This window comes from Diceros bicornis, chromosome 4, assembly GCF_020826845.1.
Source record: "Diceros bicornis minor isolate mBicDic1 chromosome 4, mDicBic1.mat.cur, whole genome shotgun sequence".
In the NCBI taxonomy this organism is placed as follows: domain Eukaryota; kingdom Metazoa; phylum Chordata; class Mammalia; order Perissodactyla; family Rhinocerotidae; genus Diceros; species Diceros bicornis.
Window position 1 is genome coordinate 88,341,913 of NC_080743.1, and position 27,371 is coordinate 88,369,283.

Below are 27,371 nucleotides of genomic sequence, written 5' to 3' on the forward strand. Positions count from 1 at the left end.
GTTCTTGCCACTCTGTAGGCCCAGTTCTTCAGGCTTATCTTCCTCTTCTAGGGCATCTGGCTTGAGGTGGGTCCTAAGATCCTGGCACCAAGAGGCGCCTTCACCCTTTCTAGCCCTCTGCACAGGCAGGAGCTGGGCAGAGCAGAGCAGCCCTTGACCAGCCCTCATCTGCTGGGACCACAACGGCAGGTAGTCAAGGAAGGAAGGAAACGAGCATCGAGATCCTGGGGCTTGGGGTTGGATCCTGGGAGAAGTGTGATTTTCTCATCATTTCATTCATTCATTCACTCCTTTCCAACACATCAAGCCCTTCTGATGTGCTGGACGCTGGGAATGCAATGATGAATAAGGCTTGTTCTTTGCTCCCAAGTTGCCCGGACCTGGTGGTGGAGACAGACAAGCAAAAAGGTCCTTTCCCAGGGGGCTTTTAAAAAATTTTGATGCTGGTCCCAGCAACAGAGATTCAGATCCTTGCTGTAGGGTGGGCCTGAGCACTGGTGCATTTGAAAAAGCCCCCCAGGTGATTCTAATGTGCAGCCCCAGTTCCAAGCCCCTGATGCCTACGTCAGGGCAGTACCATGCTATGACTAAGGGCCTGGACCTGGGACCCCTGCTCAGGGTCCTTGGGTCCTGACTCTACCCCTTCCCACTGAGTGGGCTTGGCCAAGTCACTTAACTCTCTGTGACTTGCTTTCCTCATTCGTAAAATGTGTGTAGTGACGTCCATCTATCCTGAGGAGTTGTTGGAAGGATGCAGTGAGCTAATGGCACATCTTGAATGCTCAGTAAATACCGTCAGTCGTTACTCAGAGGTTAACAGAGGTGCATTGCCGCATACAGGAAGGGCACTACTCAGGACAGGGCAGAGGGGTGAGGAGTTAGCTGGGCGAAGGGAAGGGGGAGATGAGGGAATGGGAGAATGGGGTATTGAGGGAGCAGGCCGGGATGGCAGTCCTCTCAGGCCAAGAGAGCAGCTTGTGCAAAGGCCCAGAGGCAAAGCTTTGTGCAACTGGAGGACCAGCGGTGAGAGGTACAGTGGAGAGAAGAAGATGAAGAAGCGGCTGTGGCATGGCTGAAAGCTCTCTGGGGACTAAGGGGTGGGTGGCATGGGGGCAGCCGTGCGTTGACAACCTCTCCTGCCCCAGTCCTGCAGCTGATGAGCAATGGTAAGACCTTCTCGAGGGTGGAGGAGGAGCTGAGCTGGTCCGAGGCCAGGCAGGACTGCAGGCTGCACCACACAGACCTGACAGACCCGCAGAGCGTGAACAGCTTGAGCAGCGTGAACGCTCTGAGGCGTGGCTCTGCCTCTTCTGGGATGCGCGCGTTCACGGCCTGAGCTGGGTCAGCGGCTCCACCGTCGCCACCCTGGTGTGGAGTCTCCTGCTGGTCTTCAAGGAGGGCGTCTGGGGGCTGCCTCGTGCACAGCTCAGAAGCCCTTCACCTGCTGTGATGGTGTGCTCAGAGTCCTACTCTGGGCCTGGTCTTCCTCCCAGGGTTGCTTCGCCAGAGCAAATGAGAGGGGGGGAGCGAGTGAGCTCAATTCTTTCAGAGGATAACTGACTATTATCTTAACTTTTTTTTGCTACATTCTTCTCTGAGGCCTCAGTTTCCACCTCCTGTGTCCCTCGTTCCCAAGACTCCATCGGAGAAACAGGTGTAAATCAAGGCAGAGAAAAAGTGAAATCTTGAATGTTCCCCCATGTCCCCTCCTTCTGCCAATTAAGGATTTGGGACACCAGGAAAAAGAAAGAGAGGAAAAAGGGAAAGGCAGGCGGGGAATCCATTTGCATCTACACAGAAACGAGAGCAGAATCCAAGGTCTCTCGCCTTCTCATGAAGCACAGTCTGGTTTTCTGTCCCTTGGGACTGGGGGAGAGTGGAACAGCCACTCCCTGGGAGAACCACTGCTTCCGGACGCTGGTGGGTGGGAGCCAGCTGCTTCGGCCATCTCTGCAGGAAACCCAGTATTGGTACTCGATGTGCATGGTTGTTAGGGAACAGCCCCCCATCCTGCCCTTTGCCCAGGTAGCTCATGCCACTGAACCTTGTCTTGAAGGTGCTGAGAAGATCATATAGAAGGATGGTGATAGGCCAGACAGCACTTTCCTGGTCAAAAGTGCCAGATTCTGCTTTTCCCTCAGTCAGCCAAGCCCACTCCTAACCCTAACCCCTCAAATAGCGACATGGACGACCAACCTGATGTGACCCCAATTCTCTGGCACACCATGCCTGTCATGGGGCCTTGAAATATAGCCCACGGTGGCCTAGGTTTGACCTTGGGATTCGAAAGCCAGTAGAGATTTCCAGGAGTGGTGAGCATGCCGGGGTGGGAGTCCCCTGGAAGGAAAGGATGTGTGGGGGGAGCTGTCCCCCCCTCCCTCTAGTGTCTTAGGACTCCACCAAGACATGTCCTAACTCTACCCACTTCTATCTGTCTCTGCAAGTCCACCCCCAGCACACGCCACCACTGCCTCTCCTGGGGTCTGCCCCTGCCCCTACAGTCTGTTCTCTACACTGAGTGAGCTCTTAAAAGTGTAAACCAGATCACTTTGCTTAAACACATTCAGTAGGTTCCCTTCGCACTTAGAATCACATCCCTTTGGTAGCCACCCAGGCCCTGCTTGACTTCTTTGGCCTCATCTCCTAGCCCTCTCCAGGGCCACACTGGCTGCTTTTTGCTCCTCACACACACGCGGCCCCTTCCCACTTAGGACCTTGGCCTTGGCTCTGCCCAGGGTACTCCTACCTCCTTGCGAGGCTGGCTGCTTCTCATATTCTCTTCAAGAGCAAGGATCCTGCTTATCTTATTTCTGCTATTTTCCCAGGGCCTAGAATAGCGTCTGCTACACAATAGGTGCTCAATATATATATTTATTGAATAAATGTAGATAGGAACGAACAAGCCTACCCTTGAGCTAGGCTTCTCCTGGCTTCAACTCGGCGGTTCCTGGTGCCTGCAGAGGATCCTGGGCAGCCCTACTCCCGCCCCAGAAGGTGTGGTCTGTTTCTGTTTTGCAGGTGCTGCCGTGGGACCCCGCATCTTCACGGAGCCTGCTCTCAGGCTGACCACCTCTCCAAAGCCAGATACACACTTAGGAGCTCTGCCTTCCCTTGGGCTTGTGCACCTGGACGAGCTGGCAGGTTCATGCCACCTGTGTCCCCTCTGCTCCCCCAACCCCTGCCTGGTTGAGGGATCCCTGGCTTTGCTGGTCCCAGGCTGAAACCCATGAGAGGATCAATGCCTTTATTATTCAGACGGACCCAGATGGGGAGGTGACTTGCTCAAGGTCTCCAACTAGAGACCCCAGGTCCCCAGCTGCATCCCAGCTCTTCCGATGCCCCAACTCAGTGGCTTGGGGGTGTGGGCATGGGCAGCACCTCGTCACAGCCCAGGCCCGTCCATCTGCGGGTGGAGATGTCCCCCTCTGGATATTACTGCCCTGGTAGTAAAAAAAAAATGTTTCTTCATGTCTGATGTAGAGAAATTCTATGACGAAGGAGATATACTCCTTGACCTATCTGCTTTATACAGTTGGTTTTCTGCCTGTTATGGAATCTGGAGTTGTAAAGTGAAAATGACATGGACTTCCAAGGCTGGCAGACCTCCTCTGAAGCTTGACATGCCACTTAATATGGCCTGAGTTTGGGCAAGTCCTCACCTTTCCATCGCCTCCCTTTTCTCCTCTATAAATGAGGTTAATAACATCCCCCTCTCAGGATTACAGTGAAGATTTAAAAAGATGATGTATGCCACATGCATAGCTTGGGGCTGGAGAGGACTAGGTGCTTAATAAAGGGTAGCTTTAAAAAGTCAGTTTAGATAGGGGAAATTAGGGAAATATCAGGCAAATCTTGACGGGCTTAGGTGAACAGGCCTGTGTCAGAGAGTTTGGGAGGCTCTATTTGAATTTGAGGATGTGACTCCTAATCCTGCAAACAGAGAGTTTCTTTTATCAGGTCTCTGGAATCATCCCTCAGGTGGTGCCAAAGCACATTCTTTCCAAACTTCCGTCATTTAGAATCACAGATGCTCGGGCTTCTGTGACAGGCCTGGCAAGGGGCACGGCAGGTGGGGACTCAGGGTAGACGGCGTGGGAGGCTAGCATCTTGGTCTGTCTGAGCTCCACCAGAAGTCAGGGCCACTGGGCACAGGCCTGCTCCGCCTCTTTCCAGCAGGTCCGCCCCTCACTAGGCTCGCCTCTTCTCCCTGGCTCTCCTGATGTTGTGAGGAGCATCACACACTTCCTCTGTTCTCCCTCAGCCCTGGAGCCTCCTGAGAGCCAGCCCGGCAGGCACAGCCCCTGGAAATCACACATGAGGCTGACTCCAAGCCAGGATTGTCCTACCTCCCTCACTATCTCCCCCCAAAGTTTAACTACCATTTAATGAAGTGTTTACTTTTGCATGCACTGTGCTAAACAATTTCTATATATGGTTTCACATAATCCTTTAAATTAAATGAATTTAGGTACTATTATTATCCCCATTGTTACAGGTGAAGAAATTGAGACTTAGACTTACCGTATAAGGCCACTGAGCCACGAGGAGAGCTCTTAACCCCTGCTTCTCCGAATGTGTTCTTGCCCCCAGCTGCTGGTGTTCATTCTCCCAACCTGGTATTGAGTCTGCCTATAAACTTGTGGATTTGAACAAACCTAACACCCAGGGACCAGAGGTCAAGGGCCGGGATCAGACCAGAGCTCTGTCCCCAGGTGGTGATGAGGGCTGGATGTCAGAGATCCAGACCTCAGGTCTTTATGTTCTCTGCTCCCAGCTGTGGTCCAGATTGGTGGACAGACCTTCATGCGATTTGACCTAGAAATGACGTGGCAGGCGGCCCTGCTCTACTGCCGCAGCCACCAGACAGACCTGGCTGACCTGCAGACGGTGATTGACGAGGCAGACAAGGAGGCCTTGAAGTCCATCACGAGTGACACTGAGGCCTGGATTGGCCTCTACTTCAACGCGGCCTCTCGGTCTCTGAGCTGGTCCAGTGACTTGGGTGCCAGCATCCCCACCTGGCTACAGGTGCCCGAGTTCTGGCCAGGACTGTGTGCGGGAATTGGCACCTTCGCGCGCTACTCCCCTAGAGTTTATGCAGTGGTCTGCTCTGCCCTGAAACCCTTCATCTGCTTCTACAGTGAGTGGCAGTCCACCCCACGGGCCCCTGGCCCAGCAAGGCTAGAATGGGATGGGAAATGGGTTTACTTGGCAGCAGGAGACATTGACGATAGACCTAAGGAAGCACTTCTAGACTCTGAGGGTAACTGAGTTCTGGAGTAGGCTTTATTTTAACTCTGGGGGATCTTTAAAGAATGGAATGGACCTCACAGCCTCAGGACATTAGCAATGAGCAATGGCAATTAGTTGTTGGGCCAGAAAGTGGTTTAAAGTGGGCTTTGGAATCAGACAGACTTTACCACTAGCTAGAAACAAGGTGGGTAGCATCTCTGAGCCTCCTTTTCCTCATCTGGGAAATATGTTTAGCAAAATGGTTTTGATGACACACCTCATAGGATGGCTTTGAAGACTGAATAAAAGTGTGTATAAAGGACCTGGTAGACACCCTGGCACAGAGTAAGCACTCAATAGATATTAGCCATTGTCATCGTTAATGTCACTACAAATGCATGGGAACCAGAGGCCGCCTGATTATTCTGGATCTTGTGTGGAATATGTCTCCTCAGCCACAAGCCTCATCCTGCCTTGTCCTCTCCTTCTCTCTTTTCTTTTCTTTCTTTCTTTATTTCCTCCCTTCCTCTCTCCCTCCCTCCTTCCCTTCCTTCTTTCTTTTTTGTAACAGCTTTAATAAGATATAATTCATATATCTTAAAATTAACTCTTTTGAAGTGTCCAATTCAGTGGGTTTTAGTATATTCACAGGGTTGTCCAATCATCACTACCATCTTATTTTAGGACATCTTTTTTTTATTTATGTCATAATAGTTTATAACATCGTGAAATTTTAGATGTACATTATTGTTGGTCAGTCACCATATAAATGCCTCCCTTCAACCCTTGTGCCCACTGTCCAACCCCCTTCCCCCTGGTAAAAACCAAACTGTTCTCTCTGTCTGTGTGTTAGTTTATCTTCTACATACGAGTGAAATCATGTGGTGTTTGTCTTTCTCTGTCTGGCTTATTTCACTTAACATAATACCCTCCAGGTCCATCCCTGTTGTTGCAAATGAGACAATTTTGTCTTTTTTTATGGCTGAGTAGTATTCCACTGTGTATATATACCACATCTTCTTCATCCAGTCATCAGTTGAGGGACGCTTAGGTTGCTTCCACTTCTTGGCTATAGTGAATGATGCTGCAATGAACATAGGGGTGCATAAGCCTCTTTGGATTGTTGATTTCAGGTTCTTTGGATAGATACCCAGTAGTGGGATAGCTGGATCATAAGGTATTTCTATTTTTAATTTTTTGAGGAATCTCCGTACTGTTTTCCATAGAGGCTGCACCACTTTGCATTCCCACCAGCAGGGAATTATGGTTCCCATTTCTCCACAACCTCTCCAACATTTGCTATTTTTTGTCTTGGTGATTATAGCCATTCTAACAGGTGTAAGGTGATATCTTAGTGTAGTTTTGATTTGAATTTCCCTGATGATTAGTGATGTTGAACATCTTTTCATGTGCCTATTGGCCATCTGTATATCTTCCTTGGAAAAATGTCTGTTCATATCCTCTGCCCATTTTTTTTTGACCAGGTTGTTTGTTTTTTTGTTGTTCAGTTGTGTGAGTTCTTTATATATTATGGATATTAACCCCTTGTCAGATATATGATTTGAAAATATTTTCTTCCAGCTGGTGGGTTGTCTTTTCATTTTCATCCTGGTTTCATTTGCCTTGCAGAAGCTCTTTAGTCTAATGAAGTCCCACTTGTTTATTTTTTCTTTTGTTTCCCTTGTCCAAGTAGACATGGAACTCTAAAAGATCCCTCTATGACTGATGTCAAAGAGTGTACTGCCTATGTTTTCTTCCAGGAATTTTATAGTTTCAGGTCTTACCTTCAAGTCTTTGATCCATTTTGAGTTAATTTTTGTGTATGGCGAAAGAAAATAGTCTACTTTCATTCTTTTGCATGTGGCTGTCCAGTTTTCCCAGAATCATTTATTGACGAGACTTTCCTTTCTCCATTGTATGTTCTTAGCTCCTTTGTTGAAGATTAGCTGTCTGTAGATGTGTGGTTTTATTTCTGGGCTTTCAATTCTTTTCCATTGATCTGTGTGTCTGTTTTTTGTACCAGTACCATGCTGTTTTAATTATTACAGCTTTGTAGTATATTTTGAAGTTAAGGATTGTGATGCTTCCAGCTTTGTTCTTTTTTCTCAGGATTGCTTTAGCTATTGGGGGTCTTTTGTTGCCCCACATGAATTTTAGTATTCTTTGTTCTATTTCCATGAAGAATGTCACTGGGATTCTGAATGGGATTGCATTGAATTTGTAGATTGCTTTAGGTATTACGGACATTTTAACTATGTTTATTCTTCCAATCCATGTTCATGGGATGTCTTTCCATTTCTTTATGTTATCATTTATTTCTTTCATTAATGCCTTATAATTTTCATTGTATAGGTCTTTCACCTCCTTCGTTAAATTTATTCCTAGATATTTTATTCTTTTTGTTCCAATTGTAAATGGGATCGTCCTCTTGAGTTCTCTTTCTGTTAGTTCGTTATTAGAGTATAGAAATACAACTGATTTTTGTAAGTTGATTTTGTACCCTGCAACTTTGCTGTAGTTGTTGATTATTTATAATAGTTTTCCGGTGGATTCTATAGGGTTTTCTACATATAAAATCACATCATCTGCAATCAGCAAGAGTTTCACTTCTTCATTGCCTATTTGGATTCCTTTTATTTCTTTTTCTTGCCTAAATGCTCTGACCAAAACCTCCAGTACTATGTTCAATAAGAGTGGCAAGAGTGGGCACCCTTGTCTGGTTCCTGTTTTCAGAGGAATGGTTTTCAGTTTTTCCCTGTTGTGTATGATGTTGGCTGTCGGTTTGTCATATATGGCCTTTATTATGTTGAGGTACTTTCCTTCTTTGTACCCATTTTGTTGAGAGTTTTTATCATAAATGGATGTTGGATCTTGTCAAATGCTTTCTCTGCATCTATTGAGATGATCATGTGGTTTTTATTCCTCATTTTGTTAATGTGGTGTATCACATTGATTGATTTGCGGATGTTGAACCATCCCTGTGTCCCTGGTATAAATCCCACTTGATCATGGTGTATGATCTTTTTAATGTATTGCTGTATTCGGTTTGCCAATATTTTGTTGAGGATTTTTGCATCTATGTTCATCAGCAATATTGGCCTGTAATTTTCCTTCTTTGTATTGTCCTTGTCTGGCTTTGGTATCAGGGTGATGTTGGCCTCATAGAATGTGTTAGGAAGTGTTCCATCTTCCTCTATTTTTGGAATAGTTTGAGAAGGATAGGTATTAAATCTTCTTTGAGTGTTTGGTAAAATTCTCCAGGGAAGCCATCTGGTCCTGGACTTTTATTTTTTGGGAGGTTTTTGATTACTGGTTCAATCTCTTTACTTATGATTGGTCTATTCAGATTCTCTATTTCTTCTTGATTTAGTTTTGGGAGGTTGTATGAGTCTAAGAATTTATCCATTTCTTCTAGATTGTCCAATTTGTTGGCATATAACTTCTCATGGTGTTCTCTTATAATCCTTTGTATTTCTGGTGTCTGTTGTAATTTCTTCTCTTTCATTTCTTTTTTTTTTTTAAAGATTTTATTTATTTATTTTTCCCCCAAAGCCCTGGTAGATAGTTGTATGTCGTAGTTGCACATCCATTCTAGTTGCTGTATGTGGGACGCGGCCCCAGCATGGCCGGAGAAGCGGTGCGTCGGTGCTCGCCCGGGATCCGAACCCGGGCCGCCAGCAGCAGAGTGCGCGCACTTAACCGCTAAGCCACGGGGCCGGCCCTGCTCTTTCATTTCTAATTTTATTTATTTGAGCCTTTTCTCTTTTTTTCTTAGTGAGTTTGGCTAAGGGTTTGTAAATTTTGTTTATATTCTCAAAGAACCAGCTCTTTGTTTCACTGATCCTTTCTACTGTTGTTTTGGTTTCAATTTCATTTACTTTTGCTCTAATTTTTATTATTTCCCTCCTTCTGCTGACTTTGGGCTTTGTTAGTTCTTTTTCTAATTCTGTTAGGTGTAGTTTAAGATTGCTTATTTGGGATTTTTCTTGTTTGTTAAGGTGGTCATGTATTGCTATGACTTTCTCTCTCAGGACTGCTTTTGCTGCATCCCATATGTGTGGGTATGGTGTATTTTCATTTTCATTTGTCTCCAGATATGCTTTGATTTCTCCTTTAATTTGTTCAATGATCCATTGGTTGTTCAGTGCATGTTGTTTAATCTCCACATCTTTGTCACTTTCCCAGTTTTTATCTTGTAGTTGATTTCTAGTTTCATAGGATTATGGTCAGAAAAGATGCTTGTTATGTTTTCAATTTTTTTAAATTTATAGAGACTTGCCTTGTTTCCCAACGTATAGTCTATCCTTGAGAATGTTCCATGCATACTTGAGAAGAATGTGTAATCTGCTGTGTTTGGATGGAGTGCTCTATATACATCTATTAAGTCCATCTCGTCTAGTTTTTCATTTAAGTCCACTATTTCCTTATTGACTTTCTGTCTGGATGATCTATCCATTGATGTAAGTGGGGTGTTAAGATCCCGTACTATTATTGTGTTGTTGTTAATATCTACTTTTAGGTTTGTTAATAGTTGCTTTATGTACTTTGGTCCTCCTGTGTTGGGTGCATATATATTTATAATTGATATGTCTTCTTGGTGGAGTGTCCCTTTTATCTTTATATATTGCCCCACTTTGTCTCTCATTACCTGTTTTATCTTGAAATTTACTTTGTCTGATATAAGTATGGCAACACCTGCTTTCTTTTGTTTGTCATTAGCTTGGAGTATTGTCTTCCATCCTTTCACTCTGAGCCTTTGTCTCTAGAGCTGAGATGTGTTTCCTTGAGGTAGCATTTGGTTGGATCTTGTTTTTAAATCCATCCCACCACTCTGTCTTTTGATTGGAGAATTCAATCCATTTACATTTAGAGTGATTATTGATATATGAGGGCTTAATGTTGCTATTTTTTCGCTCATTTTCCAGTTCTTTTGCATTTCCTTTGTTTCTCTGAATTGGACTACCAATTCAGTTTGGTAGTTCTGTATGATGGTTTTCTTAGTTTTCTCTTTATTTATCACATGTGTCTCTGTTCTGATTATTTGTTTAGTAGTTACCATGAGGTTTGTATAAAAAATCTCACAGATTATAGATAGTCCATTCTTTGATGGCCTCTTATTTCTTTAGACTAAGTTGATTCCATTCCTTTCCTCTTCCCTTTCTAAGTTATTCTTGTCACAACTTATTCCATCTTGTGTTGTGAGTTTGTGTTTAAAGTGATGAGGTTATATTTATTTTTGGTGGTTTTCTTCCCTTAATCTTTGGTGTTATAATTAACTGTTTCCTAACCTTTTCTTATAGAGAGCTGCAATTTTTCTGATTTTTGTCTACCTATTTTTCTCCTTGCTCAAATCTTTGCATCCCCTTTCTCTCTTATTTTTTTTTCAGGCATGAGGGCCTTCTTGAGCATTTCTTGTAGTGGGGGTCTTGTGGCAATGAACTCCTTTAGCTTTTGTTTTTCTTGGATAGTTATTATTTCTCCATCATATCTGAAGGATATTTTCACTGCATAGAGTATTCCTGGCTGAAAATTTTTGTTTTTCAGAATTTTGAATATATCATTCCACTCTCTCCTAGCCTGTAAAGTTTCTGCCAAGAAATTGGCTGAGAGCCTGATAGGAATTCCTTTGTATCTTATTTTTTCTGGTCTTGCTGCCCTTAATATTTTTCTTTATCATTGACTTTTGCCAACTTTACTACTATATGCCTTGCAGAGGGTCTTTTCATGTTGATATATTTAAGAGATCTATTGTCTTCATTCACTTATATTTCCAGCTCCTTCCCCAGGTTTGGGAAGTTCTCAGTTATCATTTCTTTGAACAAGCTCTCTGCTCCTTTCTCTCTCTTCTCCCTCTGGAATACCTATAATCCTTATGTTGCATTTACTAATTGAGTCAGATATTTCTCAGAGAATTTCTTCACTTCTTTTTCATCTTAGTTCTCTCTCCTCCTCCATCTGGAGCATTTCTGCATTCCTATCCTCAATTTGCTAATACTTTCCTCCATATTGTCAGCTCTGTTCTTTAAAGATTCCAGATTTTTCTTTATCTCTTCCATTGTGTTTTTCATCTCCAACATTTCTGATTGGCTTTTCTTTATAGTTTCAATCTCTTTTGTGAAGAAGTTCCTGATTTCATTGAATTATCTATCTGTATTTTCTTGTAATTCGTTGAGCTTTTTTATGATAGCTATTTTGAATTCTCTGTTGTTTAGGTTATCAATTTCTGTGCCTTCAGGATTGATTTCTGGGTGTTTGTCATTTTCCTTCTGATCTGGAGATTTAATTTATTTTTGCGTACTGCTTGAGGGCGTCGGCTTATTTTTCCTCATTCTGAAAATATCTGGTTGCAGCTTCCACTTGCCGACACTGGGTGGCGGTCAAGAGCTGTGTATTCTGAGCCTGTGCAGTCCATGGGTGCTCTGGCCGACCAGCTGTGCTGGGGTGCCAGGCGGGGGGAGGGGCTTTCTTTTGCCTTCCTGATCCCGGGGGCTTCTCACTCTTCCCTTGCTATCTGCTCTCCTGGGGTGCTAGCTTGATGAAGATACCCCCACAACAGTTCAGTCCCCTCCGTATGGGAATTTCCCACAGGCTGTGAGAGAACTTGGAAAGGGATGGTTTTCCCATGGAGGGTACCCCCCTGCCCCAGAAAGCCACACTGTTCTGGTCCCAGGGTCGCTGTCATTGGGGAAGGAGAGGAGTTCTCCTTACTTCCTTCCACTTCCTCTGGGGGTTCCAGCAACTCCACCTTCAGATGTAAGGCTGCGTGGGTCTCTCAGATGTCTTTTGTGTTGTGTGAATGTCCTCTGTTGGTATATGAATGTCCTTTTTGTTGTATCTTAGGGAGGGACCTTATTTTAGGACATTTTCATCACCCCCAAAAGACACTCCTCACCTATTAGCAGTCACTCCCCATTCTCCTCCACCCTGAGTCCTGGAAATCACTAATCTACTTTCTGTCTCTGTGGATTTGCCTGTTCTTGGCTATTTCTTTCTTTTGTTTGGTGAGGAAGATTAGCCCTGAGCTAACATCTGATGCCAATTCTCCTCTTTTTGCTGAGGAAGATTGGCCCTAGGCTACCATCTGTGCCCATCTTCCTCTACTTTATGTGGGACGCCACCACAGCGTGGCTTGACAAGCGGTGCTTCGGTCCGTGCCTGAGATCCGAACCTGCGAACCCTGGGCTGCCCAAGTGGAGCATGCGAACTTAACCGCTATGCCACCGGGCTGGTCTTTTCTATTTCTTTTTGTTGCATTTGATGAGAATCATGACCCTTATCTGTAAAATAGGAAGGACGGTCCCTCCCTTGAAGATCTGTTGTGAGGATTCAGGACTGTGAGAGTACCTATCTGTGACTGGCATGTGGTAGATCTACAATATATGTGCCCTCCTCAGCTTGGTTCCTGTGATGGGGCTGATGGTGGGATTTCTCACAGGCCCATTGGGTGTGACAGACCTAGGGTTGCTGTGTGTCCTGTGTCAGCCCTGCCCTCACACTCTCTCTCGGTATTTTCTTGCAGATGCCTCCATTGGACACCGGGAGTCGGCACAGCTCCCTCAACTCTTCTACACTCCCTCAGAAGTGACAGTGGGGAGCACACCCAGCTCAAGTACACTCCCCTGTTTTACACTCTGTATGCATGCTTTGAGCCTCTTCTTGGCTGGATCCTGGGGTCTCCAGGCCCTGGGAAATGGAGAGGGCAGCCTACATGCAGCAGCACAGGGTGGGCCCCATGGGGCCTCCCAGAAGGGCCAGGGAGGGGCCAGAAGAGAGGTGAGCCAACTGGGTGGCAACCAAGGGCCACCTGTGCAGAGAGGGCTTTCCCTGTGTCACGCCCCCCCCCCCCCCCAGCTGGGCCAGCTGGGGTTGGGGCAAGGAGGACTTGGTCACCATCAACCTCCTTCCTTGAACTGGACCACTGAACTTGCAGCTCCAGGGACAGGAGACCCAAGAGAGGCTGTGCAGTCTCTCAGGTGAGGTGATGAGGGCCTGGCCTGGGAGACAGAGGGCAAGCCACTGAGCAGTGCTCCAGAGGAAAAATCATCAGAGAAGCCTTTGAGGTAGGGCACCCAGAGAGGGAAGCACAGTAGACATGGCTGTCAAATCCATTCTAATGCTGGGCTCCTCTGGGAGGAGAGAAGATGAGGGATGAGTTGGGATGATGTGTGGGGACATGTCTGGGAATGACAGTGATGATGTTCCTTCAGCATTTTTAAATTCCTGAAACATCGTCACAGCTATTACCTCATTTTGCTTCCCAAGAGTCCTGAAGCTAACTCGGATAATTGAGGGAAAAATCACAGTTCTCCTGGCTTCTTTACGGGTTCCTACCTCAGACAAAGGTATTATTGCCTTTTTTTGAGGACACAGAGAAGTTAGGCGGGTTGCTCAGGGTCCCACAGAGCTTCATTAATCCTGGGGACACAAAGAAAAGGCAGGGCTGGTTCTGAAGGAGATGACAGCCAGGTGGGAAGAGGGCTTGTGAAAGGCAGTGCTGCCTGTGTAGTCACAGGCATAGAGGGGACCCAGAGAAGAGGACTGATTGTCCCAGCTCCCGTAATTATCAGAGGATTTCCTGGAGGAGGTGATTTTCAACTACGAGGAGGAGGTAGCTTGCAAAGGAGAGAGGAGGTGGCCGGGTGAGGGATTGCAGGTAGGGCCCGCAGGCGGGTGGGAGGTGCTTAGGGCTGAGCGGGGAGGCCCGGATCCTGCAGGAGGCCCCCTGTGAGTTGCTAAGGAACTTGGCCCTCACCCTGAAGACAACGGCCCCCGGGCTGGTGTCTGTGGTCAGATTCGGTTCACAAGCTGGGGAAGAGCCTGTCTTCTGCTTCCCACCTAAGGTCTAACTGGGCACCCGCCCGGCTGCCCCGGGCCCGCTGGCCCCCCAGGCCGTGCCTAGCAGGTTCTGGAGGCCCGCCCTGTGCACCTCTGACTGCAATGGGTGTCAGGGCCGGGCGCGGAAGACCCGCAGGGCCACCGCAGGGCTCGGCAGCAACGGCCCGACGGTGGGCTCTTCCCTCCGCCCCGCGCCTGCCAGGCCCCGGAGCCCCGCGCCCCGGCCGAACCTCCCTCCCGGCCGCTCGGCGCCCACAGAAGCCTTCTCTTCTGCCGCAGGGAGCGGCTCCGGGCCCGCGGGCGCCTCACAGGGCCCGGCTCCGACGGCGCCGCTGCCGCAGCGAGTCAGCCCGGAGCCGGACGAGCTCGGTGCCGGCACCCGCGCCCCCCGCGCCCCCCGCGCCCCCCCGCGCCTCCGTTTCCACAGGCGCCGCGGCTCCCCAGCCCCAAGGGACAGCGGCACCGAGCCCTCTGGGCCACACCACGTCCCCAAGGGATGCCTTGGGCCCCGGGGAAAGGCCCCTGACCCCGCTGGTGACTGCCCAGAGTGCGTCCTCCGGCCCCGCGACCCCGGCCTCCCCGCCGCCCGCCGCGTGGAGCCCCACTGGTCCAACAACCCCGGGGAACCTCTCCGTCGCCCACATCGTGACTGGGACCCCCATGGCCTCGGCTTCGAGCCCTGCCGCTGTCCCTCTGCCCCTGGAGCACCCCGTTACCGACGGCAGGTCCTGGACTCCGCGGGAGGCAACAGTGGGCCCGTCGCTCAGCTCCACCGGCGGCGCCTCAGCTACCTCCAGGGTGGCGGCGCCCCCTGGGTTGGCCACGTCCGGCTGGCCCAGCGGCTCCGGGACTCCGGGGAGCATTCTGGGTACCGAGGAAAGCACCTCGGGGCCTTCTGGCCCAGGGAGCCCGACTGCGCCCCAGAGAACCACCGCGCGCCCTGAGCGGGCAGCCCGGAGCCAGGCCGCACGCCCGCAGACAGCTGGGAGCTGGCCGGGGCCTGAAACGGGTGCCCGCCTGCATCGCTGGGGGCTGGGCACCCGGCCCTGGGCCCGGCCCCAGTGCCCTCCTGCTCCTCTGGGGAGGCCAGGCCCTAGCTTCCATGCTCAGGCCACAGGCGGGGAGGTGGAGGGCGCAGGTCGTGTGCTGGACCACAGTGACCCACCTCTGGCTGCATTCGAGTCCACTCTACAGGGGACTGTGTCTGGCCAGAGCCAGGTCACTCTCTCCTCCTCCCTGGACAATAACTTAGGGTGGGGCGATCTAGGGGAGAAACAGTCTATTTCGGCTACAGGAGTCTGACAGCCAAGGGTTGGAATGTTGGCTCTACTACTTACTGTGTGGCCTTAGGAAAGTTTCTTAACCTCTAGGAACTTCATTTTTCTCATCTTTAAAGTGAAGAAAAATACCAATGTCATGAGGCACCTTTCAGTGCATCTGGCAGACAATAAATGGTAGTTATTACCATTCTAATCTCTATTCGCTAGTGAAATGCTTAGTGATTAATTCCATCTCCGGCCTCTGTCCTTACCTTATTCCATAGACAGGGCTGGCCTCATTAAGATTTTATTAATTATAAATGATTATGAATGATCACAATTATGAATTATTGAGATTGCGGAATCTCACAAGGCAGGAACTGTTTTATGACTCTCTCTTTCCCAGGCCTAGAACACTGTTTTGCACATTGGCAGGTGATTTAATTCAACAGTCATTTCCTGAGTACCTGTTTTGAACAAGGCATTGAAGTGTGGATACCAAGATGAGCAGGACCTGTTTCCTGTTTTTAAGAGAGCTTAGTCTAACAGGGACTAATAGAGACGACCAGGACAGTTTGATAAGCGCTGTACCAGAAGTGTGGAGCAAGAGCCTTGGCAGGAAAGGGACTCATTCATTCTGCCTGGAAAGGTGGTGGGGCAAAGACTAGAAGGTTCTTCCTGGCAGAGGGAACAGCATGGGCAAAGATAGGTAGATATGAAAGTGTGTGGTTTGGGAATGACAAACAGTCTGATGTGACTGGAGTGTAGGTCACATATTTGGGAAGTGAGTGGCAAGGGCTGAGGGGAAAGAGATGGACTGGGGCCAGATTCTGAAGGACTTGATGCTGCAGTCAGGGGAGCCATCAGAGGAATATGCTCAGATGTGTAGTTAACAGAAGCAAGGTGGTTATAATGACATGGACCAAGGTTTATATAAGGATGCTAAAGGAAAAAGGCATGATTCAACATTATACATGTAATACTGTCACAACACCACTGAAAGGAAACATCAACCTAGGCTTAGAAAAAAGATTGGAAGGAAATGTGTGAAAATGTCAGCAGTGGTTATATTCAGGTAGTGAGAATATGAGCATTTCCTCCCTTCTGTGTTTCTGGATTTTACAAATTTATTCATTTCATTAAAGACATTTACAATATTTTGGGTGGGGAAAGAAGAGGGCGTTTGGAGAGGAGGCCGACGAGGAGGAGAGACGGGAAGGGTATGTATGGGGACACTTGCACAGTCTGGGTGAGCGGAACTGAGGCCAGATTTGGAGCAGCAGGGTGAGGAGGGAATTGACCTTACATCGTTTGCAACTGACATTAATTGAAGAAATAGAAATACAAAAACATTTTAAAAAAATGCTCAGCTTTGTTTATTGAATCACAGAAATGCAAATTAAAAGCAAGATGCATTTTAAAAATTTATTTTTTTCCTTACCAGTTAGATTTAAAAGGGTGATAATGCTGATGAGAAGGTGGGAAAATCAGCGACCTCAGACACTGGATAGGAGAGTTAACTGGTGCTACCATGTTGGCAATGCTTGTCATTTTTGAAAAGTGCATACCCTTTCATACAGAAATTCTACCCTTGGAAATCTATTCAGGAAATAATAGTACAAGGTGCACACATATATACACATCCTCCACATACAGGGATGTTTGTTGCAGCATTGTTTATTACAGTGAAAAACTGGAGGCAATCTAATGTCCATTGAAAGCAGACTGGTTAAGTAAGTTATGGTACATTCAATGAAATTCTATGTAGCCTTTAAAGAGAATAAGGTAGAGCTTCACACATTCAAATTAAAAAAATTCAAGTGTGTGAAGGATATTCTATAGCAAACTGTTAATAATGGTTGTCCCTGGGTCAGGGGAGGGGAAACTTTTGCTTAAATATTTTATAATAACTTAACACAAAACCAATATGGTTATTTCCATATTTGAGAAGGAAAAAAGACACCTGCAAGGCACTGACAGGACTTTGGTGACTGAACATGAGAGCAAGTGGAGGAGAGGAAGGGAGCAGCTGAGGATCCCTGCGGTCTCTGGCTAGAGTGCCTCAGGAGATGGGCAGCCACACAAGAAGAGGAGGTTGCTGGGGGAAGGCTGAGCTAGGTTTTGGAATGCTTTGAGTTTGAGGTGCTACCCTTTGATGGAGATGTTGGAGGTCCCTGGGTGCCATGGTGAGGGCTCTGTGTAGCTGGCAGACAACCTAAGGGCATTGGGCCTCTTGGAGTAGGAACTACTGAAAGAAAATATTTGGTACTGAGGAGAAATCTCATAATATATTGCCCAATTCCCACAAATCCTGAAATCAGGGACACTTTATGAGAGGTGATGGTGTAGCAACTCAAGGGCTGGGTACATGAGCCTGAGGGAGTAAGTCAAGGATTGGCAGGGATTGAGCATCCCACACTGGATGGTTTCTGCAGCAACTGTGTGCACAGCAGTGGCTGCCCACGCTTGTCTTCTAGCTCAGACCGCCTTGCTCCTGGCTGTATTTGCAATAACTCCTTTATTTTCCTCTCCTGTAGCTGTGCCCAGTGGAGGGAGTGGCACTGATACGAGAGATGCAGCTACTGCCACAGAGGCACATTTGAACTCATCTAACCACCCAGACTCTGAAGAAAAAACTCCAGCACCAGAATCAGGTAACTGCTTCTGGTTACCAAGCTCCCACTCTTAACAACTGAGCAGTTAAATCTGGACAGCCACTCCTTAGCACAGGGCACTCAAGACCTTTTTATGAAAGACAACATGACATGTTGGGAAGGAAACAGAAATAGGAACAAGGATGAGGATCCTAGATTAGCTCCCTGACTATTGGGAAAGCTTGGGGAACAAATTTTCTCACTCTAGAATCTCCTCTATTTCTCATCTGCAAAAAAGGCTACAGTAAAAACAACCCTGCCTACATCACAAGGCTGTTGAAAGCACCCAGTGAGGTAATTATGCAAAGGTACTTTATAAACTATAAAACGCATTACAAATATAAGCAGTCCTATCATGAGGCTGTAGTTCCTGTGATAATTACAGTGGCTCACAGCCGAAGGATTTGTTTATAGACTCAAAGAACTTAGAGTTTTTTGGGGGTAGAGTTGGCCTTTACAAATGTGGGCCCAGGGAGAGGTGACTATTTCCAGCATGGTGTGGAGCATCTACTTAATAGATTCAAAGGAAGGAGGAAAAAACAGAAGAGATGGAAAAGACACTAAATACCTGAGGGTGGCCAGGATGTGGGAGGAGAGCCAGCACTACCCCACAGGAGACTCTCCTTTCAGCCACGGGTTGGTTGGTCCTAACTGTGGCTGAGCATTCTTCTGTTCAGCAGTTTCTTTCTCCTCTTCCTTTTTGAAATCCTTAATCTCCATGGAGCCTCCGTGGTGTCTAATGGGCACTCCTGACTGCTAAGAACTTGAAGTTTGCAAATGGCAACAGGATCATTTCCCCTGAACCAGGGAGCACCTTCTCTTTCAGGGCAACACTTTGGAATACTGAAAGCAGATTTTACCATCCCAGCTCTGATGGACCCAGAAAATATGAAAGACCAATTTTTGAGTGAGGTGAGACTTCTGCCCACTTCTAATTTTGATCAGTCAGATGACTTGACAATGCAAGGCAATATTGTCAAAACCAATACATTAGGAGAAAAAGCTTTGGAAAATTAGCTCATTTGTTCCCAGCACCATCACTTTGGCTCATGGTGACAGGTTGGTTCATATGCTGAGATCTTCTCACATCTTTTTCTTACTCTCTCCAACATTTTTCCTGACCTCGTTTTTTTTTATAAAAAAAAATCAAGACAGCATAGTCAGAAGGACCTGAGTTTGGGTCTTGGCTTTCCACTTATTAGCCATGTGACCTTGGACAAGTAACTTAATCTTTCTGAGCCTCAGTTTCCTCCTGAATTAGGAATAACAGTACCTAACTCACATGGTTGGTAGTATGATTAAATGAATTATCCATAGAAAGTGCTTATTTAGCAAATTGGCACATAGTAAGTGCTCAATAAACATGAACATTAGTTCTTATTATCATTATCAACCTTGTTATTGTTCTGAGTATACAACTGTTCCAGGCTTTTTTTTTTCTGTTCTTTTAAGAGTATTGTGAGATGGGAGCTTGTGAAGAGGAAGAATTGTCCCTAAATATTGCCACAAAAGTCTCAAGCTGATTTTTGAGTATGGCAAAAGGGCACATTTTTCAGTTACAGCAGATGAGAAGCACAGGATGTCAGAGGTCATCTAGCCAAAATCATAATTTTACAGACAAGGACACAGATTGGCATCTATCTGGTAGCTTATTGCAATTTACTCAATTTACTGGGTGCCGAAGAAATAGGACCCAGGCAGTTCATTCTAAAATCTCACACACTCAAGTTTCTAGAAAGAATGTGTGTGTGTGTAAGAATGTGTGTGTGTGTGTGTGCACGTGCTTGTGTGAGCATGCCTGCCAGGAAGTGGGGAAGGGAACTGGAGAGCTTTCAGTGCATTTTGCTATTGAAGGAAGAACAGGTGTAAATGATGCAATTCAGCATCTGATTCAAGTAATAAGACTGCAGTGCTGAGTACTAGGTCTACAAAAGCCAAAGACCCCCTTTTTTTGGGGAGGGTGAGCCAAACCAGAAACCATCTACCTTCTGTTTTAAATTAAAGCCAATAATGGGAAATTTGGGGTCAAAATGGGAAATTCCATCTCTGGTCACGTTTGTTGGAATCTATCTGTCCCATATTAATGGAGACAATTTCTACCTCACAGATTTAAAGGATGGACTTGGTGGGGATAAGGTGTGTGTGGGAGAAGGTAGAGTACATATTATCAGTTTTAGCAGCATTTTAAATTCCAAATAGAAGGCAGGGAAACACCTGTAGCCAACTTATCTCAGAAACATTGTAACAGACACTCACACACAGAGGACTAGTGGTTTTTAACCCTGGCTGAAGTTAGAATCCTATAGGGAAGTTTTAAAAAAAAAGCCTGGCCCCTATCCTTAGAGAGATTCTATTTAATTGTACAGTGGAGCGAAAGCGGCATCCCTGCTCTTTTTTTTTTTTTTTAAAGTTCTGCAGTGATTCTGATGAATAGTCAGGGTTGAGGAGCACTCATTAAGTCATTTGTTTTAGTCTCCTTTGTCATCATATACATATATATATATATATATTTTGCTGGGGAGGGTGATGGTGGTGGCCTAACAAAATTGATTTATGCGCCTTCCCTTTGGTGAAGGTGCTATGACAAAAGGCAGGCAGCTGGAGGGAGGCTCAGAAAAATAAAGGGCGTGGCTGGACATAAGCGTCTATAGGTGGACCGTTTAGGGCTAAGATGACCAGGGGGTCACAAGATAGCATCAATAGTCTCTCTCTTTTTGATGTTTCAGATCCAAGAAGTCTTAAAGTTTACATTAGGTCATGAAACATTCAGATTGAAATGGATCAGCTTTGAAGTAAACAAAAAATAGCACAAGTCTACTGATCTGGAGTCTCCTCACACAATCATCTCTGGATTTTGAGTGAATTTTAGTTTTTTAATTCCTAGTAGATCAGAATTAGAAATAACTCCAAATATGTGAAGAGGTTAAGTGGTGGAATTTCAGACTTAACACCTAGTACAAAAGAAAACTACACATGGAACCTGCATCCCTTGATTTTACAGAATGAAATAGGTAAGCAGGAGAAGATGGAAGTATTTTGGAACAATAACCTTGAGACTGACAAGCAAACAAGAACAAAAAACCCCAAGAACGAAACAACAAAAATCCTGAAACAAACTCCATTAATCTATCTGGGGAATTAAGAGAGGACAGTAGTGGTCTGGGAAGCTAAGTAGGGCCATACTTCCAAATAAAGTGGAGGACACTTTCTTTACCAGCCACAAGCTATTAATGAGATTTCAAATTCTCTAGAATAAGGTATTATCACAATGCAATGCTAGCTATTTGTCCTACATCTAAATATTTTTTTACCTGTAAACTGGGAAATTCTGAGACACATTGTTCTTAATATTAAAATATACCTTTGGAATAATGTTCCTGCATATTTTCTTTCTGGTTTTTCTCCAAGTGTCCTAATCACCCAGATATATGCTAGAAGTAAGATACTAATATGTCAAATACAGTAGCAACTCTAGTCTGAAATGTTTAAAGTTAAAGTTTATTTGTATTCTTTGTAGGAATATCAATAAAAGACCTCAAACGTATCTATATCTGTACATGTACAAGAACCATCAAAAATTATTCACAGAACAAAAATAAATCATCTTTAGAACAAACCCAGGTAATGAAATGCAGGTATGGATCTCACATATGGAACAATCTAAGTGCTACTAGCACAAAAATATGGCTTCAAAAATAAAATAAAATCTTGGGTTTTGTTTTTCTAAGGTGTATTTCTCTTTCTTGAAATAAAAAATAAATTATTTAGAACTATCATTGTAAAATAGTCATGTGTATTAACACACTTTTATTAAGGCCCTGGAGATGAAAAACAAAATCAAATTTAGAAGGTAAATTCTTCACAGGTGTGATTCAGGTTAATGTGCTGCTATCTGCTTGAGTTAATTTTAATGTAACTAGGAAATATCTAAGCACCAGTCAAAATTTAAGCTTTACTATTTATTTCAGCTTTTCTGCAGCATAGTGGTCATTGAGTCAATTAGTATTTAACCTTTTGTTGGACTGGGAATTGAGTCAATTAGTATTTAACCTTTTGTTGGACTGGGAATTGAGTCAATTAGTATTTAACCTTTTGGTGGACTGGGAATTTTTCCCTTGAGAGTTTAGAAAAGACAAAATTATGATATTTATACATAAATATTTGTACCCCCCCAGATGATGGAGGTCCCTAAAACACAGCTTCTGTGGAAATCTCTCTACAACAACAGATAAATCTGGTTTTAAGTCCCAAACTAAAAAATTTCCTAGGGAAAAATGAGGACATTTGGATGAAAAATAAGAACTGAGCAGGAAATTAAAATACATGCTGAAATATGGGCAAAAACTACCACTTTGCTTTCCTTGGGTGGCTTACCGCATTTGACAAGTCTTGCTGGGTTGGTTACTCAAACACCTGAGGATTAACTGATCAGGAACAAAAGCGACTTCTTTCTGGCTCCTACTGTCAGATCAGTGATATTCAACTTTCTTTCTATGACTCCCCATGGTGTCAACATTAATATCTAGGGCTTCTGAGACAATGTCAAACCAAATCAATTTCAAGTCACTTTAACTTACATATACATATAACACATATGGTACATTTTAAAGAGGAAAGAACCATTGTCATAAAATCTAACAAATGAGAGCATAAAATGTAAAAAACTCAAGAAAGTTTGGGAACCACTGCTCTGTAAGATGGATTAACATTCAGAAAAAGGAAGCCATAGGAATTGTGTTTTGTGTGGCTATGCGTGTGTTGTTTACAGAAACTGCCTTTCCATTTATCTATGTATTTTAAGAGCAGGCAAAGGATATAAATCCTCCTGTTTCCTTGAACCTTTGGGCTACTGAAAAGGCAGCTGTGCATTGGTTCCCTTTTGGATCATGTATCTTCCTCAGGTTCTTTTACTCCTCATAAGATATTTATTCTATCTCATGCAAATTTCATCACTTTTGTCCTTCATAAACTCAAAAGAATTCATAACTGGGTCATCACAACAAGAGAATGCTCCTAGAACAAATAACAATCACTCAAACATGAAAAGAGATTCTATTTAAAAATTCAACACCCCAATATACCTTGCTTTTAAAAAACTAGTAAAATAGGCCCTTGCAACTGACATATTGATAAAAACAAAGTATCCCAAGTTCTTGGCCCCCAGATGGGGGTGGGAAGGCAACTATTTCCTGCTGGGGCAAACAGGAGATTTTACTACTAGACCTGAAAAAGGGCAGGGGAAATGAAGAAGAAAGCCTTTTTGGCTTTCCACAATCTGTGGGAGAAGGAGGCCTCCAAAAGTGTATCTGGAAATGCAGGGAAGCTGTGGCATGGGCTCAGGAGCTGCTGAGTCAGGCCCAGTGACAATTCTAGTCTGGTGTCAAGCCTGGGGCTCAGGGTCGACTAGGTAATCCCCAAGAGGGTTCCTTCCTCAAGTTCAGTCCCACAACTAGCCTTCTCAGGAACTCCAAACTGGAGATAACAGAACTAAAACTAGATGGAAGGCAAAACAAATACGAATGCAAACTCACTTGATGGCAATTGTCTTGCTCTGGGACTTCCAAAAAACAACTGCTCCCAAACCCAGTGTGTCTCTGAGGACAGAGTGAGAGCCAGTGGTCTACAGAACTACAGATCCATAAACAAAGGCTGTAGGTAGATCAGGATCTGAAAAGCTTTATGTCTAAAGTCAAGCTAATTCTCAAGGGCGTACAGCAGTCGTAGACAGGAAACCTACTTTTTCTTTCACTGTCCACACCATCACAGGGAAAGATGGAAGAAGACCAGAGAAAGCTAATTCTTGACTCTAAGTGAAAAAAGCAAAAAGCTATAGCAGCATGAGTACGTCATTTTACCACATTTCCCTTACCAAAAGACTGCCCTAGACCGCAACAGTCCCTTGGTGATAGTGCCTGGAACAGTAAGTGCTCAAGAGTTCGTTATAGTTACCTAGCTATAATCTCCCCTCTGTCATAGCTGGTATTGCAGAGACTCAGGGAATATGATGACCTGATGAAAATGTAACTCTTTTTGCTGCTTCGGCCCAGAAAACTTATTGCTCCAGTGATATAAAAGGGGACTAGGAAGCTCTTTTCCTAAATCCTACCAAAATTGTCCTCGTAAATGGCCAAGTCTGGTTGTCAGCTTGATAAGCACTTTGCAAGCACTGCACCTGAATTCCAAATTCCATTCACCCCTGGTCTAAGCTACAGCCCACAATGTGGTGATGTGATGGGTGGAAGGAGTGCAAGGAGTACATTAATCCACCCGCTTCTCTTCAAGCATGTACCTCCTCCCAGCAAAACAGAGGTATGTACCTATTTGGGCTGAAGAAAAGCCAATTAAGCAACACCTGCATAAAAATTATCAGCTGTTGCCGCCTTCCTCCATATTAAAAAAAATCTTACAGAATAAATTCTAAAGATGGCAGCATTCTCTAAAGAAATACTCAGAAAAATATTTAGATAGGAATAGGCTCAAAGGATAATCTAAAATTTAACATCTGGTAACAACTCTGAGCTTCTAGCTTACTTCTACTGTTAATTTTTTTACTCTTTTCTCTTCCTTCAAGCTAACCTCATAACAGAGAGCTGCATAATCTGTGCAACCATTTTGGGCATTTAATCTTCCAAAGTAGGCAGCCATCTAAAGAGCCCCCGCAATGCCAATAAGATATATTGCATCCATCAAAAACACACTTGATTTTGTGTCTTCCCCAATACCCCAATATAGGTACATTTATCAGTCCTCTGTAATCCATAACCAACACTTGAGAGCTTTCAAACCTCAATGCAAGACATCAGGCACGTTACATACTTAAGGCCATCAAAACTGACAATTCTTTTTACCAGGTTTTCTGCTGCACAACTGAAGGCTTTTACAAAGAATTAATTAATCATGGCTAGAGCTGAGAACAGCCACCAACAAGCACAGAGTATGTTTATGATCCCCGCTCCTCCAACAAAGGGCACTACTATTTCAGAATTGGTAATTTTTTCCTATTAAACTAAGTGATTTTGACCACAGTATGCCCTCAGCTTGGAGGGAAGAGATAAGACTGTATAAGATAATTACCAACGGTCAAGAAAATATACAAGTGCCAAAACAAGTGGGCCTCAAGTCTGCAGATCAGATAAGCACAATGAGCAGCTCCTGTTTTAGATCTCTGGCTGGCAGACACGGGAGTGTTATGAAGGGAAATGTTTTAAAGGGCTGTGTGTTGGGGGGCCATGGTGAGGTTGCTGAAGATGCAAGGTCCAACACAAAGAGCCACCCGAGAGAGGGCAGTGCTCAAGAGGTCAGAGTGCAAGCCTGGGCGTGGTGAAAGGGAGGCTCGGTGTCTGTCTGGGCTTCACTCCTGTTCCCTTATAAATATTCTGCCATGTAGAAACACCCACTCCATGCATATGGCTCCTGCAGGTCCTTTTTTTTTCCCTCTCCTCCTTTCTTTTGTTAAAATTTCCTTCAAGTTTATAATTTACTTAAATAAACATCATTAACTTATTTGAGAAATGTTGTTGCTTTCTCAATACAAACAACTGCTTAGATCTTGCTTAAAGAGATTCAAAACCCTTTTAACATTACATCCAATAGCATAGAAGGCATGAACGTTTCCTATTTGTGCAGTTCTATGTACATATGTGTGAATATATATGTATATATATTTGTATATATAATATCTAACATGTAACAGTCCATATTTCTGATAATCAAGTCTGCATTCAAGATGACATTTCACATCTCTGGAAAAAAGGAAGTAAACTAGCTTCCACGACTATTTCTGTCTCATAATAAAGTCAAGGATGACGATTGATGAAACTGGGTCATTACTGCCAAATCGACTAAAAGCGTGGGAATAACAACTGGAATGCGCTGTCCTCACACTTTGTTTTCTTTCTTTAGAAGAGTAATCATGACTTTTAAGAAAGCGATGCTTCAGATTTGGATTTCCTTTCCAAATTTTACTGAGAGGATTAGAGAAAGAAGCAATTTAAAAGTTAAAGACTGAGATAAAATTACCCTACCCAGAGATTTGCTAGTACAAATGGATAAAATCTTCATCCCAAACAAAAATTATAACTTACCAATAGAAAATGTCCTTTTTTTCTTTTTTTTTAAAATAGGAAATATTCAGAGATCACTGCTATGGGATGGTTAGCCCTTTTCTGTGTGGAAGAAAGGTTGTTGACTTCGGATGGCTTATGGACAGCATCTTTCAATAACCTCTCCAGGGGAGAGTAAACCCTGTTGGTGATGACTGCTCCCACCACGGGGGAGGAAAGTGCAGTGGGTGTGTGAAGATGAAAATGGAATATAGAGACACAAATATTTATAGTTTTGTAAACTCTAAAGAGGAAAAAGAACACCCTTTATTACAACTGGGGTCAAAAAAAAGCCCCCTATCTAAAATGGAAAATTCCCATCTGCTATTGACAGAAGGAAATAAACATCAACAGGAGTTCAACAGAAATTACTCCTAAAGTCCAGTTTTGATGCAACAGCTCTTATCTGTGTCCTCTAAAACAGTGCATCCCCAAATCAGATCAGCCATCCATCTAGAACCAGTCTTGATTGATCAATGGGATAAACTGTTTTGTTTGGATCTTGGTATTTGCATGTTTTCCTAAAGGACAAGGGGGCCAGAGTGGGCAGAAGAATCCCTGAAAAATTCATTCTGACAATGTCCTATTGCACGCCATGTGCTTCTATCAGATAGACACTTGGTCTCCACCTACTGAACCCCTGGGCTCATTTCTCACTCACACATGTTCCTACTTTTCTCCTCTAACAACTGCAGTGCTTTCAACAAAGAGGAAAACAATAATAAAAATAGCAATAATTAAAAAGGTAATCTACATTATTAACTTCCTTTTGGTATATTACAGTGGTATTTTCTGTACATGGCCCAGAACTGAGTTCCCTATGTACATAGAGACATGGGGGGAAAGCATCGACCTTGGAAGTCTTAGCCTTGTGCCCTGAAAGACAAGCTTCCTTTCTTCATTCGAGAGTTTCTCGCCACACTGCTTCTGAAGTAGCAACATTCTGTAAACCTGGTGGGGTTGGGTAAAGGGCTGGGGACAGGAGAGCGGGAAATTTCCTTCTGTCTCCCCCCACAGTCTGTCTATTCAGAAAGCCCGTCAGCAGCTGCTGTTTTTGAATTCACCATTCTCCGTGATGGAAAGCTTGGTGGGGTTGGTGGGGGAGATGCCATTGCGGACCTGCATGCTGTATCGCTCCTTCACTTGGGTCAGCGCGCTCATCAGTCTGGTGTTGGCCGAATCCAGGGACACGATCCGTTTTTCCTACAACACACCAATCATGGCTTTATTCAGGCTACATGCAGGAAATCATACCCTAATACTCTACTGAATGACCGTTCTAATGCTAT

General features: G+C 44.7%; 2 protein-coding genes across 8 annotated transcripts in view; one reads left to right on the forward strand and one right to left on the reverse strand.

The window, feature by feature from the left end:
* The first annotated feature begins 945 nt into the window (after positions 1-945).
* Positions 946-20,812, forward strand: CLEC20A (C-type lectin domain containing 20A). The gene is given in 11 exon segments (XM_058536965.1): positions 946-1,030; positions 1,146-1,280; positions 1,283-1,384; positions 1,387-1,452; positions 3,019-3,080; positions 4,771-5,140; positions 12,752-12,835; positions 12,982-12,993; positions 17,864-17,980; positions 18,807-18,892; positions 20,707-20,812. Coding segments are annotated over 11 exon segments (1,200 nt in total). The 3' UTR covers positions 20,788-20,812.
* Positions 20,813-21,462: 650 nt separating this feature from the next.
* The window catches only part of RASAL2 (RAS protein activator like 2), a 391,607-nt gene continuing 385,698 nt past the window's right edge, over positions 21,463-27,371 (reverse strand). For all 7 annotated transcript variants that reach the window (XM_058539992.1, XM_058539991.1, XM_058539990.1 and 4 more), the window contains one exon: positions 21,463-27,285. In XM_058539992.1, coding sequence (XP_058395975.1) covers positions 27,121-27,285 — 165 coding nt within the window. In that variant the 3' untranslated portion in view covers positions 21,463-27,120. The remainder of the gene's footprint in view (positions 27,286-27,371) is intronic.